This window comes from Nannobrachium achirus, assembly GCF_963921795.1.
Source record: "Nannobrachium achirus genome assembly, chromosome: 17".
In the NCBI taxonomy this organism is placed as follows: Eukaryota; Metazoa; Chordata; class Actinopteri; order Myctophiformes; family Myctophidae; genus Nannobrachium; species Nannobrachium achirus.
Genome location: NC_137824.1, coordinates 47,343,032 through 47,363,441, shown reverse-complemented (window position 1 = coordinate 47,363,441; position 20,410 = coordinate 47,343,032). Strand labels below are relative to the sequence as shown.

Genomic DNA, 20,410 nt, shown 5'->3' with positions numbered 1-20,410 from the left:
TTCTAGTCTATAGACTAGGATGTAAACAAAGTGTCAGCCCTACAATGAAAAAGTTGACGCACAGGGGGATAAAGGACTGTTACAGGACTGTTTTGGTTTTCCTTTGAATATCATGAGCACTGCCTCAGGCACGCACACACACACACACACACACACACACACACACACACACACACACACACACACACACACACACACACACACACGCACACACGCACACACACACACAAAGGAGAGACTTCATCTGCAGTCCATGACTTCCAACATAATACCATAATACCATAATGGCATCCCCTGAACTCACGTTCTGCCAAAGCCCTCCTCAATACACCCAGTGTATTTAATCAGCTCGAGAGGGGACTGCTTATCTCCCTGCACTTGTCATGGATAGCGTATTGAACGTATCAGAGAAAGAAATGGGAATGGTTCATTATTTTTCTAGGACTCGCAATGAGTCTGATGTATCTCATTGCAGAGCCTCAACTGACAGCTCATTTTCTAGACAATCCTGGCATTCAGTTCACATCGCGCCCGGGAGTGAAAAAGCGAGACAGACAGACAGAGAGTGTGAGAGAGAGAGTGAGAGAGAGAGAGAGAGACACACTCACACACACACACACAGAGTAAAGGATAGGCAGAGTGAGAGAGGCAGAGAGGGAAAATAGGGCTCCGGATCTCCATTGCTTATTCATGATGCTGTGGCATGCAAGGTGTGTTAATAATCTCCTCAGAAACCGAGCGAAATCACAATTGTTTGTGGAACACCTCGCCAAGCCATGCCCCCAATCGACGGCAGATGGGAAAACACAGGGATAAGGATGATCCCAGACAGAGGGAGGAAGATTAAGACCAGGTAATACGTTGAAGTTGTAGGGGAGAGACCAACATTTGTGGACGAGAGAGGAGGAAGGAGAGCGCGGCTGAATTGATGAAATTCTCTTTGTGAGTGCATTGTGTACGTGTCGCGTGTGTATTTAAAGGTTAATAAGAGAAGGAAGAGGTAATGAGAGACGAAGAGGGAGAGATGGCGCGGGAGGGAAAGACTGTGGCCAGAGGGGGAAACAGTGAAATCCTAGTAGCACAACCCCGTTGCATCGTCTCCAGTCTGCCAGCCTATTGTGGTTCTGATTGATTCTGCTCCTCGTCTGCGAAGCCACAGCGGGCAGCCATTTCTCCTCCTCCTCCTCCAGACTGGCGTGTCACAGTCCTCAGAGGTCATGGCGTGGGACCCCTTCTCCACCCCTGGACACAGGGGCATTAATGCTGTTCTGGGCGTGACCATGAAGCAGTGGTTCTCATCCTTTTCAGGCCACGACCCCCAAAATAATCATATTTTAACTGGGGACCCCCACCCTGACGAGCACTAAGAGTTGAGGCATAACATTTTGTATAACACGGTTCTGTTGTGAAAATAGACGATCTACATGCTCACAACGCCTTGCAACGCGAGGCGTTGTGAGCATGTAGATCGGCTATTTTCACAATTTCCACCTCTAATATTTGACAACTTAACCAATGTTTTTAGAGGTATTAAAAAGTCCTTAAATTGTCCCTCCTCTATATCCTCTACACTTAAACCTATTCTGGTTCGGTTACTGTTGAGTGAGAGAACGATATTGCACATTAAGTTAATCATCTGGGGACCCCCACAAAATAATTTGGGGACCCCCCCCCCCGACCCACAGGTTGAGGACCACTGCCATAAAGGGCTCTGCGGGGCGGAGCTGCTGCCGCTACATCATCTGTACTCAAAGCGACAACCAGGGAATCCAGAAAGTGGGCCTCGGCGCTGATGACCCGGGGGCCCTCTCCAGAGGCGAGGTCCGTGCCTCGCGTTTATAATGTCACGACCTATCGCAGCCCCAGTGCTCGTGACCTTGCCCCGCTGCGACAGGCCTCGGAGGAGGCGATTTGGGAAATGGCGCGTGATCATTGGCTGACACCTTGACCGCGTTACCATAAGCGACCGGGGCCACTGCGCCGCACAAAGGCTAACTTGACTGGGACTCGATGTGTGGCTGTAAGCAATGCAGGATAGTAGCAGGGCGACTGCCAAAGCAGGGCTTGTGTTACAGGGATCCCAGGGTATCAGACACCAGGCGGCCTGTGTGCTCCCTCCAGGCAGGGCAGAGTCTGGCAGCCGGCCCACAACCCAGATAGCTATAATCAACTCCATTAGCTGCCGCATTCCACTCCCATTTAGGAGCCCCTCATAGTGGAACCATTGTTATACTGTAGGCGTTAAGGATGCCGTGAAATATAGGCGCGTATGCCGCGGTGGCACATGCTATGCGTTGTGCATGGGTAATGTTTGCACACGCCAAAGCACCTGCACGTGCGCGATCGGGATGAACGTGTGGTGAATGGAAGGGGTGGGCGTTGGGAATAATGTGTCTTGGGAGGAGGCATGTTTTATCTATCCCCTCTACGAATGGGAGAGATTAAGAATATACTCTGCTCTGTTTAAGGGGGGAAAAATCAGCTGTCGTCTGACAAGTACATTGTAGCACACAGTTTTCTGTCCGGAATACAAAGAGACATTTATCACTGCAGCTGGGGCAAGAGAGAGAGGAAGAGACACAGGGTGGGGTGGGGGGGACTCTCCTTCAATGCAGCAACGTGCATTTCTTCTCTAACCCCCATCACTTCCTTACTGTGAGAAACAAGGTAGACCCTCTCTCTTTTAATCCACATAAGATCTCGTTGTCTTTCATGCTTAATTAATGTCTCCGCCACCGTTTCTTGTCTACTCTCTCCGGCTTTTGTTTTTATACCTTGCATATCGTCACTGTCGGGCAGAAACCTCGTATCTCCATTTTTCAAATTTGTGAGTTTTTTTCGTTAAGTAAAGCCCTGCTTCATCATACAAGGCTGTTACAAGAAAGTAGTGAAAACAGCAGATCTACAAGCACACAACGCCTCGCATGTAGATCGTCTGTTTTCACTAGTTTAAATCATTTTTAAGACGCTAACTACAAAACGAACGGTTTTGGACATACAAGGTTTCCACCCGACAACGACGATATCATCCTCTCCTTTATCCTCCAAACATTAAAGCCTGGGTGGAATATTGTGGCAGTGAAGGCATGTTTGTCCTACCTCTCGCAATGAGGATGGCAACAAAAGGTTACTACCTTGGGCACACGGCATTTCCATATCTTGCCTCCCCGATGCATATTCAGCGGGAACGACTTGCTCATTCCAAATGCAGCCTCTTTTTTTCCCCCCCCTTGCAGAAACATTGTGCTCAGCCGAGGCTTATAAAACATAAAGCTGGGTGAGGCGCGGTGGTGTTCTTTTGGATTCTTTATTATTTTATTCCTCTCACTCCAGAGCACAGGTTGAGGAGAGGTCGTCCTAGCCCTCCACTATCAATGCCATATTTCCTTCAGCTATTAGCGTCGGTGTCCGCGTGCCGTCCCCTGTAAGACCTTGTCTGGATGAGCTCACTGTGTTGTAATTCAACATTTTGTGCAGGTCTGCCTACAGGGAAGCAGTCTGCGGATGCTAGCAACATAAAGAGTATTGATGAGAGATGTTGCTGCAACAGAGAGATGGGGAGAAAGAGAGAGAGAGTGAGAGTGCGTCTGTGCATGTATGTTTGTAGACGCTGAATGCTCTCCCCCCCACTTGACCATGAGGTATCTGTGGTTACACTGTGTCACAGTCCCTCAAAGCTGCACATTTTATTTACGCGATGAATTTCCCGACGAAAGAAGACAGAGGAAGAAAGAAAGAAACTCCCAGTGCACCACGGGAATGCAGATAAGCGTTTATTTTCTCCACTCCACAACTTATCTTGTTTTGCCCAAAAGAAAAGATGAAATTCAATCAATTGATATAGTCCGCCAGCCAATTGTGATTTTTCAGCCCTCACTGTTCCCTACCCACTTTAACAGGGAGAATAAAAAGGTAATGGGAGAGGTCGGCTGTTAAGTTTAATGGCAGACAGGAAAGCTTCAGAATGGCTCTTTTTAATGATGTGCCTGTTCCTGTGCTCTCCCCCATTAAAGTTGAGGCCGCATGCGGAGAGTAGGGGAGAGCATTATGGCCAGACAGGCTACTGGCCTCCATAACATAGGAACCACCATAGGAGGTCCGGGACACAGCACCATTATTAGCCGCATTAACCCTAACGTCCCTCTTCTGGGCAAGTCATAATGGGCGAACATTCGCTCGAAATAGGCAAACTTACGGCAAAAATAGCTTATCTACTGTACAAGCTTATAGCCGCGTTGTGAGCTTGTAGATCTGTTGTTTTCGGCAAAGAGATTAGGTGCCCTATTTTCGTCCATGCTAAACACCTTATCCCTAGACTTCTTTTTTTACTATTTTGAAAAAGATTTTAAAAATACTTCAAATAGTTGTGAGCTTGTCGATCAGCTATTTGAACTATTTAAAAAATAAAAAAAATGCAAATAAGTTTAGGGATAAGGGGTTTAGCATGGACAAAAATAGGGCCCTCTAGGTAAAAAAAAAAGGAGGGTGCAGAGTTGAAAAATAAGGGTGCCAACTGCAGGCCAGCGGGGACTGCAGAGGAGCATGAACAGAAACGAAACTTGATAAAACAGGCATCCTAATAAGGCCAAATATAAGTATCTTAGCAAACAGCAGTCTCATATGTTGCAGCACTCACAACAGATGCTTCAGAGGAGCTCACAATAGACGTCTGATTTGATTTACTGCCACATGGCTATTAGTTTGGATGACGGGTTCCCTACAGGACGAGTCTGGGTCTTCTCTTGCACAGACACAATCCCTTACTTTATACTCCAAATCTTGTTATTCTCTCACTTCGACTGTGTGTGTGTGTGTGTGTGTGTGTGTGTGTGTGTGTGTGTGTGTGTGGTTGTGTGTGTGTGTGTGTGTGTGTGTGTGTGTGTGTGTGTGTGTGTGTGTGTGTGTGTGTGTGTGTGTGTGTGTGTGTGTGTGTGTTGGCTGGTGTGCAGCCTGCCTGTGACCCTTTATCCTCTTTGCGGCGTGGTCTTGCATCCGAGTGTCAGGCACTGGCGTTTCGCTTCAGCAGCGGGCAGGTTGATCCACAGCTGTCTCCAGAGGGAAAGGGGAATCCGGGGATCGAGAGGAGTGGGGGAATTGGATCTCTGACACCTGTCACTTCCACTCTACTGCACCGAGCTGCACTGCCACACATAAGGACTTTTCACGTTCCCTAGACCAGCAGTGGTATCGCGAGTGGGCACAGGACCTGGGGAATCCAATTACTGCCACTGTGTCAGAACCGTGCCATCATCCTCAAGTATGCTACATAGTCATGTTCCTCAAATCGGAAAAGATGTGCCTATTAGTTCCTTCTCTTTTCTCCGGTTCGCTCTCCCACCTCCACTTCTGTCTGCATGTCTTAGATACCAACACTTCCCCTGGATTGGCTCACTGCTGACAATCCTCTCTGTAGCACATCACTGGGTGGGTGGATGGCTAAAGGCATGCCATGGACATGGCCTCTGACTGCTTGATATTAAGTACTATCGCAGCGCGTGGGGCTTCTCCGCAGCAACTATGACAGAAGACCTTGGGACAGAATCAGCAGCACTGCTCCCCAAATGTCTGCAACATAGCAACACTTTATACCACTCACAGCCTTTGTGACTGTGATGATAAAAAATAGCTTCCTCTATTGCTTTTCCTCTGTCCAATGTAGCAAATGGATTTTTGCCACACTGTTTGTCCGCCATTTCTGTGACACTGTCTGTGAGGGTCAGTGGGAATTAGAAAGACGCACCCATCAAATCCTACTGGAAAAGCTCCTAAGGCAGACACCCTTCTTATAAGTTTCTGCCTGCACAGCTAAACCATAGCTCTTATATAGACACTGCACTCAGCAGGCTGCCTACGGCCTACTTATAGAGGTTGTTAAAATTATTATAGGAAAAGAAGGACAAGGGGGGGAGAAGAGAAGAGGAGAGGAGAAAAAAAACGTAGATTTGGATGTAGGGAAATCTGAGGGAAAAGAGAGAAAGAAACGGTGGAGTGAATGCTGGTGCCTGCGCGACGAAGATGAAATGGAATATAAGACACATAGTCCTCGCTGACGCAGAGCGAACATGACTGAATGAGAAGGCACATTACATTAATTATGTAAGGCTGCTCTTTCTGAGGCAGCCTTCCAGCTCACAGAGAGAGAGAGAGGAAGTATTCTGCCCTGGTGCGGCGGACCCAGCTGTTTTGGACCAAGACATTGGTCCAAAACACATTGATTTGTCCAGCTCAGGCTGGGGCGATGCTCAGGTGGGTTTGCTTGATAGGCATTGAAGTATTGTGTTTATTTCCACTGAATATGATGGAACCGACACTTGGCGGCGGGGGAAGGAACAATACGAGCTCTTTATGGCTGTGAGAGTGGCGTGATTTCCTCCTGTGGACCGAGGCAGATTGTGTAGGCTGTTCAAAAAGCGTGTTCAATCGCAAATCCATTTCCCTCGACCATGATTGGTCATGTTTTGCGAGAGTATTGTGTGTTGTGTGTGTGGTGGGGGGAACATGGCTTGGCTGACAGAAATAATCACACCGGTGAAACATCTTTAGTTGTATTGGCTTCTGCAGAGCAAGTATGACATACTGTACAAGTCTATAATTGTGTTCCTTTAATTGCAAAGCATTCCCAAGGCTTCACACTCAAGTTTGAAGATGTGTGCCCTTATTCTTCTGCGAGTATGACTTTGATCTTCACGCTCCCATGTCCCACAGTGCGACAGGTTGTGAGCTTGTAGATCTGCTGCTATCTCCCTATTTTTGAAAATAAATCACAATAATCTTAACTTTATATGCATTAGTTGTATTGTTTAACTGTTTTGTTCTCTCTCTCTCTCTCTCCTTTCCTATTGCCCCCCTGTTGGCTGTGGCCCCCACTTTGAAAAACACTGACTTAGACTAGCAGATCACAAATAGCCCTAGATTTACTTACAATGAGTCCCATCTCTATCCCATCGGTACTATTGTTGGCTGGTCGTCTCTTTGGAGTCTAGAGAAAGCCCATGTGACCTCATGCAATGTGCTTCTCCTCCCTGATCACTTCATCAACTACCACGGCCCGTTTCCCCAAGCCTAGCCCCCCCCACCCCTCAATAGCTCTTTCCTCGTGCTCTCAACCCCACTCGCGGATGTAATTTACTGTCTGTTTCTGTCCCCCCTCGTTCCTCTCAGACTCAAGGGTTTAGGAGCAAATTAGCTCGCTAGCTCGGTCAAGCTTAAACACAGAAATGCAGCATTCGTTCCAGTGTATTTAAAAATGTCCTCTGCAGATACGTGGCAGAGGAAGCAAGCCAAGCCGACAGAGATCGGCGGACGGGTCGGGCGGATGGGCGGGCTGGCATGGCTGAGTGGGCATGCATGCCTGCAACTGGGACCCCCAATGGTCTGGCAGCATGCTGACCTTCGGGAGAGTGTAGTACTGTTGTAATACGTCGCTAAGCAATAAGAGACCACGTTCAATTTGAGGTCATTCATTATCCGTGAATTTTTGGCAGTCGAGCAGAGCAGCCTTTAATGACAAATCGGAATAATTTAACATAACGTTGCTGTCAGAAACCTCGCATCTCCATATTTCAAATTTTTTGTTATTTATTTATTTTCATAAATGAATGACCTACTTCACCATACAAGAGTGTCACAGATATTTTCACTGTAAATGTTTTTTTAAATAATAATGAAAAAGGAACATTTTGGACATACAAGGTTCTCACCCGACAGCAATGATGAACTGAATTTTAAAATGTATTTCAGGAAAGTAAAATCCATTGAGATTAAGAATCTCTTTTTTGCAACCAATCATTTCAGGAAGACATGTCATGCATCCCTCTGTACAAGTGTCTTTAGACGGTTCATTACAAGCTGTAAAGTCCTCACCACTGTGTCTTATATGCTCTTTAAACTGGCTGTGGTCACCCATAAGGGGAACCCACACTGGACGCGGAGGCGGCGCGGAGGCGGCGCGTCAAAACATACGGCCCCGTTATTTTCAATGAACTAACCCACACCGGCGGCGTCAGACGCGCGCAGTCGCGGCTCTGCCGCGTCGCCTGCCGCGCCGATACACCACTGTTCTATTTATCCAGCGTTGCCGCGCGTTGAACGTGTTCTCCCATGGTTCTCCCCACCGGGGAAATGGATGTACTGTTTGGCAGCGCGCCGCATCCAGTTGGGGTTACCGTGCGGCACTTCATGTGCGTCGATACCGCGGCGCGACGCTGCGCAGCCGTTCGCGTCCAGTGTGTGCTCCCCAGACAGTACATGATACACTGGTGCACGTTAATCACTGTTGTCGGGCAGAAACCTACAGTATGTCCATATTCTAAATGTTTTTCTTTAATTTCATAAATTAACTCCCTACTTGATCATACTACAGCGTCACACACAAGCAGATCCACAAACTCGAAACTGGCGAGAAGCGAAGCATTTTGAGCTTGTAGATCTGCTATTTTTGGATATGAATCCTGAAAAGTAACAGTTTTTGGACCTAGGAGGTTTCCGCCCGACATAGACGACATACAAGGCTATTCATGGTCTGCTTCCATCCTAGCCTCTGTCTTTCAGAAAATGTACTGGGTGTACTACTTTCTGTTCCAAAGGCCCATACTGTTGTACAGACAAAATGGTGCTTAATATACTGTCAAAAAAGAAAAGAAGAAAATACCAAGGCACTGTACATACATTTAAAAAAGCTTGAGATGCTCTGCATTGAACTGTTAAAATCATGCCAATGAAAGACTTGTTCCTAAAGTAAAAACAAAATGTATATGGCGCCTTAAAGTGAGGAAGTCCTCGGTTAGAATACCCAGATATAATCACCTTTCCGTCAAGATTTGTATTGTAAACGGGCAAACGTCTATGTTTACTTTTTAACCACACGACCCGTAGCATCCCAATTCTGGGTATGTCATATTATGGGGGACGATAGCAGAAAAATAGCACCTCTAGATGAAGTACATAGTGTTTAAGTGGTTGATAAGGAGGGCTAACCGGACAGCACCCTGTCCTGTTATTTCTATCGATACTCCAGTACAATGGTTTGACTGCACGCAAATATAGCTTGGCTTCCTGGCTCTTTGATGATATACAGTATATATACACAGTGTGCCATATTGGTATTGTTCCCTCTCTAAGGAACTTCTCTTTACCTTCCTTTCTCCGTTTAGCCCAGTTCAGCCTCTCTCAGTCTGGCTTAACTCTTCATGCATGTCCGCCTGGGTTAAATCCAGTTCAGCGCGACTGTGGAGGAAGCCTCAGGCTCAGTGTAACGTGTGAAAGCCACCACATAAATTATTACACTGGCTTGCCCAGGAAACCTACAGATCACACCAGATCAGTCACGATCACTTGGAAACGTGCCCCTCGGAGCTTTCCATATCTCCATATGTAATGGTGCGGGCCAAGGGTAAGTTCTCCGGGGCCTGCGATGACATTTATAGAGCCCTTGCTTGGGCACTGTGACCTCTAACTGCCATTGCTGGTAGGAATGGAGCCCACAGCATAGCAGGGTGTGGAGAGACACCTTTCAGGCAAAATAGAATTAGTTGCCAGGGCACTGGAACCAGCCCACCCGCGTATGTCATTGTGACAACGGGCTTGCATCGTTACCACTACATCAAGCAGTCCATTGGCTAGCGCCTCTGCCTTTGCAGGAAACAGCGCACTGCAATGACAAAGTGATTTATAAAACAGCATAGCGATTGCTTTGTTTTTTTGCTCCTCCTGCCGCAGTTACACAGCTGTTAAGCAGATGCTGTTTGTACCAATTTAGAAGCTAGTGCATTGTTTGTCAACACCAGTTTGGAAATTCATTCTTTATACCGAGACCTGCTATGGAATGCACACACTGGGGTTGATGGGCCAACAGATAGTGAGGGGAGGCAGAAGGAGGGCCGAGGCGTGAAAGGAAACCGACGCAATTAAGTGCCAGCTTTCAAAATAATTAAGGAAAGCAATGCTTGTAACGGGAACAGGTTGAACCAAACCCTCCAGTATGAAATAAGTGGCAGCAGAGTGAAAATGGTCACTTTTTTTGTTTGTGTCACTGAATGTACTATACTGTACATTAAGTTAACATGTCACGTTGTGTTACCTTTTGAGTAGAAAACAGACAGGTCTGTGGGAAGTGATGCACTGTCACACACACTCAGCAATGCTCAGTGGACTACAGTAGATAGTGAATACCGTACTGATAAATTGGCTGGTACAGTGCTAATGCTCAGAAATGGAACTGGGGCCATATGACAGTCTTAACAAGGCCACCCAGCGAGTCCAATTTCCTCAATAATTAATATTTGACTAGAAGTCAAATAGGGTGTCTATCTGACTTGGCGGTCAGATAGACAGAACATAGAGAGGCAGAGATTTTTTTTGGGTGACAGATTTATTTAATTAAGCTGATGTAGACGAGGCAGTGAAACTGATGAGATGAAAGCGGGGGCAGAGTCGGGGAGGGGCACAGAGGATTGGGGGGCTCGCGAGGGGAGCTGCAAGGGATGGATGGATGGATGGATGGTGCGTGTGCAGGGAGGGTTGATGTGACTGAACCAGATGCTGTGGGGAGAGAGAGAGAGGACTCAGTGCTGTGCCGAGAATAATGGCCTGCGTGGCGCAGTAAGGGTGCCCCTCTACTGTTTGTAAAAACAAGACCATCACACTCCATCTTGCCGCTCCCTCAGGAGCCAGGCCTCCAGGCTGATTTATGGCCCACAGACTGAATTGGCTGGCTAGCATGACAGCAGCGCTTGGACTCTCCCTGGTGAGTAGTGTAGGAGGCAGCCTGGCCAGGCTTCAGCCTTAGTCGGCCACGGAACTATCCTCCAGTTATAGCAGACTAGAAGCTAAGCTCCATTCCCAGCGTTTGGATCAGCCGCCGCCCGGCTAATCGGGTCTCGAGCAGACCTCAACCTAAAAAAATAGAGGCCTTGAAGTGGATTTCCGAGCCACCGCACCAACCGGCGGCTGCAGACAAAACGGCCACATCCCCCTTATTCGACAGGTGCTCCCGTTAAATAGGAAGGGATTCCACTTCCCAGTGCGGCTCCGCTGTCAGATCGCGCATCGGAGGCTCTATCGAGAGACTGTCGTGACAATTTAGATGTAATCTTCATAATTTGCCACGCGGCTGCCAGGACGGAAAATGAATATAAGAGCAATTATTAAAACAGCCATTCCACTGGCAGAGAGCATTGTAGTGGCAAATGCAGACTGATGCCCTGCAGACATGACGGCGAGCCTTGGCCAACAGTCTGTCCTTAAGACGGGTCAGAGGGACTCCAGCAACAATTCCACTCATTCTCATTATGCAGCCGTCCACGGCGGCACTCATGCAGCAAACAGAAAGAGACAAAATGAAAATGTCAGACTTGCCCGCTTGTCCTTTCATTCGACAGAGGCGATTCTATTTGTCTTTTCAGGGAATCCACATAGAATGGCATTGTCTAAAGATGTGGATGTAGGGCAGAATGTCAACAGCAGCGTGGGTGGAAATAATGACAGTCACAAGTAATGTTTTTGTTTTAAATTCTGTGTTTGATCACCTGGCATGGGTATATTTTAAGGTGTTTGAACAGATTTCTGTTCTCTTAGTATCACCTTCATTTGGTGTTATTGCAAAAAGAAGAAGAAGAAAAAAAAAACATATAGATACCGGTTCAGCTCAACAGTGGTATAGATTCTTTACCATACCAAGCTTCTGCTCCAAATTCTTTTTTTAGGGCTCATCAAGCTGTGAAGTTAAGTGACTGAATTGTGTCATACTCAAAGTCCCCATAGCCCTGTGGCTGCAATTAAACTACCCAACAGAAAATGAGAGTGTGTCACCTGAATTTGGATTTGCATCAAATCAAAAGTCCCCGGCCATCTAATCCACGCCATCTTTAGTGTAAGCGATCACATTCGCTGCTCTCCCCCTCCTTTTATAGGATTACATCATTGTCTTCAACCTGGAGGCTTTTCGGCAGCTGCTTTTGGAGGGAAAGCAGCCTTCCTTTTCCAAGGACGGCTTCAATGGCTGCCAAGCAGGTCGCAGAATCTCTGGTGGAGGCTCAGAGTTTGTAGTGGCGGTGTCTGTTCTAATGAACACAGCCCTTCTCTCCCAGCTAGCAGCAAACAAATAGCACCTCCAGGTGTATGGCATGGAGGAATCATTATAGGCGGCACGCGAGGGTAAATTGAGCAACGAGTGCGTCAGCTTCAGAGAGCGCCATGCTGGAGTCCTGTCTGCGGTGACTTAAAAGTTCCGAAGCCTTCATGATTGAGTGAAAATAGGGGAATGGAGTCAGCTGCTGGTAGATTGCAGCACAGGAGGCTGCAATGAGGGGGAACATGTGGCCTTTCTCCCCCTGCTGATGCAAACTGATGTTATTTCAGGTAACAACAACTGGCAAAACATGGCCCATTCTATCAGGAGAGTACTGGTTTTCTTTTTGTATTTGAAGTGGCAATATTTTTTATTTGCCAGTGCCGCGTGTAACAGCGCATACATATTCAAAATGCTCCCCACTGCCTTCCCATGCCTTTGAACCCTGATTCAAAATTAAAGCACAGCGTTTGCTGAGGGACTTGAAGGGATTTTCTTCTCTCTCTTTTTTTTCCAGCCACCAAAAGTTATTTCAATTTCAAATATGGAACACTGAAAAACGCAGCCAGCTTCTGCCTCCCGACGGAGCTCCTTTAGTAATTAATAGGTATTAAATCCTAGATAGGAAATATTCCCAGTGACATAGTGTTCCGTACCGTGCTTTAAATCTGCTCCTGCTACTGATTGGCAAGCTTATTTTCCTCGTGACTTTGGATAGACCTTCACAGCAGGTGCCCTGCTCTGTGCTTTTTTCACTTACAGACCTCAGCAGTGCTGCAGAAGCCATTTAATTGGTTCATCTCTTAGCATTACATTGTGTTCCTTCCTTGGAATGGGAAGAGAGATCCTGCTTTGTCGGGGCTGAAAGTCTGTCATTTTTCCTTCCATCCCATTTTCACCCTTTTTTTCCCTCAGCAATCTTTGACAGTGACATCTGCTGTTTGTGGAACTCCAAGAGGAGACAGGATGTGTCTGTGTTAATGGCTCTCGGCTTTCACAACAATGTAATTTTCAACCAAGATTGCTCCATCATACACTCCAAAAAAAAAGGCGGTAAATGGGATTCTCTCCAAATGCACGGACATCTTACTATAGAGCACAGAACTTTGGCATGCCTTACATGCTTTAGAAAACGGCTTCAATCCAAGGGAAATTGCATTCATTCAGACTGATCAATAGTTTCTAGTCAAGTTCCCTCGATACTAAGAATGGAGCTTACATTTATTGTATCCCATCTTGATGTGTGTCACATTTTTTTTGCATCATGCAAATTCATGCCCTTTAAACACATGCTCAATTGGCTATTACACTACCGGAACACAACATTATTTTAGCTAGTGCAGAATATAGGGGATTTTTTCCTTGTTGCAGGGGATGTGTGTGTTGGAGGTGTAAACAAAAGGTAATTCTGACATGGAGTTGGATCCTTCTCATGGCTTGGGAGATCGTGAAATGAATATCATTATGGTAGTCATAAGATGTTGCACAACTAGCTACTACACGATACAGTACTACAAAAAATACATAATTTTGCGCTAGGACAGAATATCTACAGTATATTTAACGCTGTATATGATCCGTCTCAAAAACACAATCCCGATACTGGTGTTGCTTGCACCTCCAAGACCACGACGAATTGGCCACGCCAAATACCTATGATGATCACGCCTTCAAATTAAATCCATTGGCAGCAACCTATCAGACAAAAGACATCAAACAGGAGAATCCAACATAAAAACTAATACATTGAAGTGTGGTATAAGCTGGATAAGAAAAAGGATATGGGATTTGAATGAAAAAATGTAAACCTCCTTAGTCGATATTGTGTGGCTGCCAAGCTGACAATCCATTATAGGCCTACTCCTCTTTTTTCTTAGTACCTGGTGCAGAAAATTGATTACATTATTACATTCTGATTGGAACCCTGTGTACTTTTTTGCGAACGAATATCTTTACTGAAATCCACCAGCTTGGTATCTTTGCTTCTGCGGGGTTGTAAGGGACAGCTGCTTGGGTGGGTCGAGCACATTTGCACATAATATATATATACATGCCCATTTTGCCACACGTGAAACAGGTTCAATGTTCTCAATTTTCAAAGGGCAGTTGTATCAAAGGAATTTAGAACCATAGACAGGTGCTTCTGTCCACATGTCTGTTCATAGTGGGATACCTCACACACCGTGTAAACACTGTGCATCTGACTTTTACTGATGAGAATACTTTTTAAGATGTAGTGTGCGTGCATGTGTAGGTGTGTGCGTGTGTGTGTGGTGCGCGTGTGTACGTGTGCGTGCGTGTGTGTGTGCGTGCGTGCGTGTGTGTGTTCACCTGGGCATTGTAATCACAGACTAAATCTCGGCCACTTAGGCGGCCACTGCGGTGAATGCAGCAGTTGATGCAGAAGTTTATTTGTAGTTGTGTTCACGCTATCTGTCCCTGGGGACGGAGGGTTGTCTGGAATGTGCATTTTGTGGAGCATCGCACGCATTCACATGCTGTACAGTATAGAGTACACACAAAACAGTTGTGGAAAAAGTACTCACATTCCTTGCTTAAGTAAAAGTATCAATACTGCAATATAGAAAACGTTCTTGAAAAAGTACAAAAGTATAATACTAAAAGTAGAAAGTACTCATTGTGCAGAATGTCCCATTTCAAGTTTTTAAATGTCTATAAATCTTTTGAAAATAGCAGATCTACAAGTTCACAAAGCGTCACATCGCGACACATTGTGAGCTTATAGATTTCAGCATGTATAGTGATGATCACTGATGACTGATCACTGATGATGCAAAATGCATCACTAGTACATGCTGAAATACTAAAATATCTATAAAAAACAGATTGAACACAAAAAATAACTCAGGGTTGTGTTGATCTTGTCCCAAACAACAATAAAATAAGATAGGGTTGTCCCAGAGGTGAAGTGGCCCTTTAAGTAAAGGTACTTACACCACTGACACACACACACACACACACACACACACACACACACACACACACACACACACACACACACACACACACACACACACACACACACACACACCAACACTGAAGGTACAGTAGGTTATCCTCAGCCACGATCTCACCATCAAACATTCATGGTGGAATTGATATTTGCTACTCTCGATGCTTGAATGCTTGGCCTTTGTGTTGTTGTTGTGATTCAGGCCATTAGATCCCCGATTCCAGCACGATAGATAGGGTCAAACAGCCGGTGAGACCCTTTAGTCAACCAGTCAGTCATTCTCTCACCAAGTCATCAGATTACAGTTTATGATAGTCAGCTCTGGTATACCTGCCCCTGAAAGTCCTGTCGCCAAGATCTTTAAATATCGATCCCCAGGCCTTAAGCAGAGGTGCCCCTCAGAGTGCGGCAAAGATGGGAGAAAAACAGATAATTAGTGATTTTAATTAGGTGATCTGTCAAGCTGCGAGTGCCAGATGTAAGCGCATGAACCGGGGTCGATGGCAATCCCTCCCACAATCCCCTCTTGTCACCTTGGGCCTCTAGTCGGGAGGAGGGCACTTTGCCCTGGGAGAGAGATGCGCAATAGGGGGGCTTAGAAATGTGTCACTGCACATCTGTTTGTCAGTTTCTTTTACAAGGCCGGGGCCAACTGAGAGATCATGAAGACATGTTGGCATAGTGGGAATTTAGAAGACAAATGACTATAGGACTGCTGTGGCTGAATTGTTTAAAATGAACTCAATTAAGGCAACAAAGGATCATTGGCTTTCGGTTTTGTTTCAAAGACAAAGTTTGCAAATCCGTAAATGCATTGTAAAATACCTTACCTATTTTCATTTCAGCCACAGACTCCCCTATGAATCTTGGTTTATGTGTGTGATGATCACATTGTGCCACTTTGTGAGTGAGCATGCCATCTAGCTTTCTTTTAAGGTCATTTGTAAACATAAGGACATCTTGGATGTCCCTGTTAGGTTATCAGAGCAGATGGCTAAAAATGAAATATGCATGGATTCAAAAGACTTCAAGCTTCAAATACTGTCCTTTGGATGACTAAAGAGAGCTTGTGTGAATTAAAGACACTTTTTTTTTTAGATAAGAAACGAAGGTAGGAGGAAGAGAAAATGACAGCGCTTCAACTTGAACAACAGTGCATTTCTTGTTGTTATAATGATGCAGAAATTGTCTTGAAAGCCCTTCTCCTGAACACAACAAAGACAGAAAGTGTGCAGTTATACAGACTCAGACAAATCTTTTTTTTTCTCGACGGCGTTAAAACATCATTACATATTTATAACTCGGCGCCAGATGACAGAGACACAGCGAGAGATGAACCAGGCAACAATACCACAACTCGTCTGGTGTCTCTTTCAGTGAGCTATCTGATTGCACTGTTTAAACTCCCCCTTTTATCAAGTGTTGCTACAGAAAACCCAATTATGCACAAGCTGCAAATGGACTTTTGATTTAACAATACATCATTTAATTGGCACATTAGAAGTGCCCCATGCAGCTCCATTTGCCAGGAAGTACTGGTGAAGCTGCAAGAGACTGATTTACTGCATACTTGATTATGCATTGTGTCTTTCACCAAAAATAGCTGATCTACAAGCTCACAATGTGTCACAGCACATCAGGTTGTGAGCTTGTAGATCCACCATTTTCAGTGTGAGACACCAGCGTGCAACTTAGTATAAAGCTTATGTGGAATCCCATATTTAAAAAGGAAAGCAAATTATGCATAAGAATTTCAACTTGGGCTTTGCAGATTGCCACAGGCTTTTCAGCACTTATTTTTTGAGCGGTGGTAGCCGCTCCTGTGATTCGCTTTCAAGATGTTACTGGCCGTGTATGTCTGTCGCCTGCCGTGTATGTCTGTCGCCGGCCATACCTCTCCTGACCACACACACAGACCACACACACACACACACACGTTAAAGGAGGGGCGCTATTGAGCAGGGCAGGCAGACAACACTCTCTCTCTCTCTCTCTCTCTCTCTCTCTCTCTCTCTCTCTCTCTCTCTCTCTCTCTCTCTCTCTGTCTCTCTCTCTCTCTCTCTCTCTCACACACACACACACACACACACACACACACACACACACACACACACACACACACACACACACACACACACACACACACACAGCGCAACGGTGGGGGCTTGAGTGTGGGGAACACGCACCACTGAGGCAGACAACACACTCTCTCTCTCTCTCTCTCTCTCTCTCTCTCTCTCTCTCTCTCTCTCTCTCTCTCTCACGCGTTGGTCAGGGACGTGCAGAGAATGTTAAGAGAGGCAGGGGCTGACATTTCTAAAAGGGCCCTTTGGTGGACAATTCTCTCTTAAAAGGGCAGGGGCTCAAGCCCCGTTTGATGTCTGTGTGCACGTGCCTGACGACTGGCGTTGGTAAAAGCAAGAGCAGTATCATCGCATCGTCTATGCGAAGCGTGGAACAACCACGATGTGAAACGAGCAATTATAATCACACCAATGGATTATGTTTTCGTTTGAACCAAATTAGGTAGTCTACAGAGGGACGGAGGGAGTTTTACCGTGAACGTGGCTGCGTGCAGGCAGACTCGTGAGAGAAGAAATCCATGCTTTACACAGTGTTTTCGGTGGAGAAGTCTCGTAAACAGTCTGCCTTCCCGTCCCTACCAAATGAGTCGCCCGTTTCAGCTTGACTCGTTATCATTCTGAATCAATTAAAGTTACATTGTGTGAAACGTGAGCACGTTTAACTCAAGAGGCAAAGCACTGTCTGCTAGGCGGAGGACGGTCAGTGTAGGGAAAGTTCAGTAGCTGGAGGTTTATTCTTCGCTGTATGTCGGTGTCGCTAAACAAGCACCCTTTTAATTAATCTACAAGCCCACAACCTATTGGATCAGTGACGCATTGTGGACTTGTAGATCAGCCCACTTTTGCAGCGGCGAATGGAGACTTCTGCCTCGCGAGACCAGCCACATTTTAACGTTACACGCGAGTAGTGCTGCAGATTTGTTGTTTTAATTAAATATAAATTAATTCGAAGCTCTAGGGGTTGGTGGGTAAACCACCGCTCAGTTCACACGGGTGTGATTTTTTCCTTCTCAATTTACGGCTTTGACATGTTTCAATATAATGAAAGCCATAGAAGAAAAAGCATGTGGAAATCTTTTAAAGGGAATGCAAATGACGGTGGAATAAAAAGTGAAAAATGGTCCGCTTTAGCAGACAAATCTAACAATCCCATCTTCTCCCCTTCCCCCCATGTGTCCATGCAGACTCGAGTGAAGGCTTCCACTGCCAAGACGAGTGCCGCATCCTGGGCCATTCGGACCGCTGCTGGATGCCTCGCGTGCCCATCCCGGCGCGCGCCAAGTCCCCCGAGCATGGCCGCAATGTCATCGCTCTGTCCATCGAGGCCACCACGGTGGACGTGCCCCACTACGAGGACGGCACCGCCAAAAGGACTTTTGCCACCTTCGGCAAGGACGGCCCCGAGGATGCGGAGCGGGGAGAGCTTAAGGGCAAGCGGACTCAGGAGTCGCAGGTGTGCAGCCCCAAGGCCAACGGCGGGGCGGTCCGCGAAGCCGGCAATGGGCGCGAGGCGGCCAGCCCCATCACTTCCCCCGTGCACCTGAAGAGCCCCGCGTCCAAGCCGCCGTCCACCTACGGCACACTGAAATGTCGCGATGCCGAGCGCATCGCCAACCACAGCCTGCTGCGGCAGCCCGAGGGGAAGGACAGTGAACCGGCCGTCCGGGAGATCAACACGCTCCTGCACGACGGCCGCGACAAGGAGTCCCCGAGCAGCAAGCGCCTGAAGGACATCGTGCTCTAGCGAGTTTCTCTCCCCCACGCACACCACACATGCACCGACATGCATACACAATTACACATACACAGTGTAAACTCGCATATATATACCCCGCAATAGCTGTGTGTACGCCGGAGGAAAAGAAAACTAAAAAAACAAGTCAGGCTGTGGATGTAGACAGACACACCCCCAATGTGCAGAACGCAACATCCAAGGACCAGCTCAAGCCGCGAATAAAGGAACTGTAGTGCGCTGCAGCTAGCTGTGTGCTCTAAAGCTGAGGTAGTGGATGTGGCTTTGTTGTAGTTGCAGTACTTTTTCTCCTTGTTTGCTTTTTCTTCCGTTTTCTGTTTATGGGTCTGGAGTGAGTGGACAGGCAGGTTACTGTTGACTACATGGACGTGGGCCGGTGGGGCTCCTCAGCCCCTTGCGCCAAAGCAGAATACACAGCCCGTGTGGACACCTGCGGTGCCAATTCTTGAAGTACAGTTATGCCTTTTGAACTACTTTTTGTACTACAAACTGATATTTGCCTTCATTCGTTCTTTTTGCCGTTAAATTCTAGCTGGCAAAAGAACCGTCGCTCTTTGTTCCTTTGTACAGTGAACTCTGACATTGTGACAAGCCCAACAGGCAACAACAGACATGCACAGGATTCCTGGCAGCGACCGACGGCCCTCCGATAGGTGCCCGCACTTTCCCGTTGCATACGGGAGGAGGAAAGGTAGACGCGCCCAAAATATGCTGTCTCATTTCCCCCCCCCCTCCCCTTCTCTTGTCGCCTGATGAGGGGAAACCTCTCCGTATCCCTGAGGACATCCACGTGTCATCAGACTGTGAGGTCCTTAACAGTATTTATGTTCTATCACAGATGGAGCTAAATTAAACTCTCTCTTTTCTGGCCAGCCATTAAACACTGGCAACATGACAGACAGATCCTCGTGTTCCAACTGAGCTATATGAAGAAGAAGAAGAAAAAAAAGACTTATTGCTTTTGAAATCTCCTCTGCCCAACGTTGATTGTAGCCAGTGGAGCACAAATTAGAACTTTGTGCTCTGGTCTTGTACTTTTTTCTGACTTTTGACTATGGGGCTAGGATAGGAAGGGATCGTCACTTATGTCTTGCTATGTGAAACTCTGTATAGGGTTTACCTATTATCATTTTTAATATCCTGTTGTTATGTGACAATCCCTTTAATGTTTTGTTTCAAGAGTAAAAAGGACAAAAAAAATAAACATTGGTGTTCAACTGAAGCTACAGTAGCGTTTGTTACACAAACACAAAAATTACAAAAAAAAATAAAACACATATATGCCAAAATATATTTTATAAATAATTTAAAAATGTATAATGAGAATATTTAATGCTGTGTAGTTATTTTATCAGTAAGTTATACTTGAAATTAACTTGCTTTTTATTTTGTTTTTTGTTTGGCTTTTTATTGAACCTGATTTTCTTTTTTTTTTAATGAACTTGGATTATTCTTTTGTTTACTGTGTGACCCCTGGCAACTGTTGACTTGCAGTCTACCTTGTTGTAAAGAGTTTCTTATTGGTCAGTTCT

General features: G+C 46.2%; 1 protein-coding gene across 1 annotated transcript in view; it reads left to right on the top strand.

Annotated features, from left to right (window-relative positions):
• The window catches only part of pcdh19 (protocadherin 19), a gene marked incomplete at its 5' end in the record, with an annotated part of 81,866 nt that extends 62,795 nt beyond the window's left edge, over nucleotides 1–19,071 (top strand). Inside the window, one exon of the mRNA XM_080746173.1 lies at nucleotides 18,310–19,071. Within this exon, the coding sequence (XP_080602299.1) occupies nucleotides 18,310–18,869 (560 nt within the window). The 3' untranslated portion in view covers nucleotides 18,870–19,071. The remainder of the gene's footprint in view (nucleotides 1–18,309) is intronic.
• Nucleotides 19,072–20,410: the final 1,339 nt, after the last annotated feature.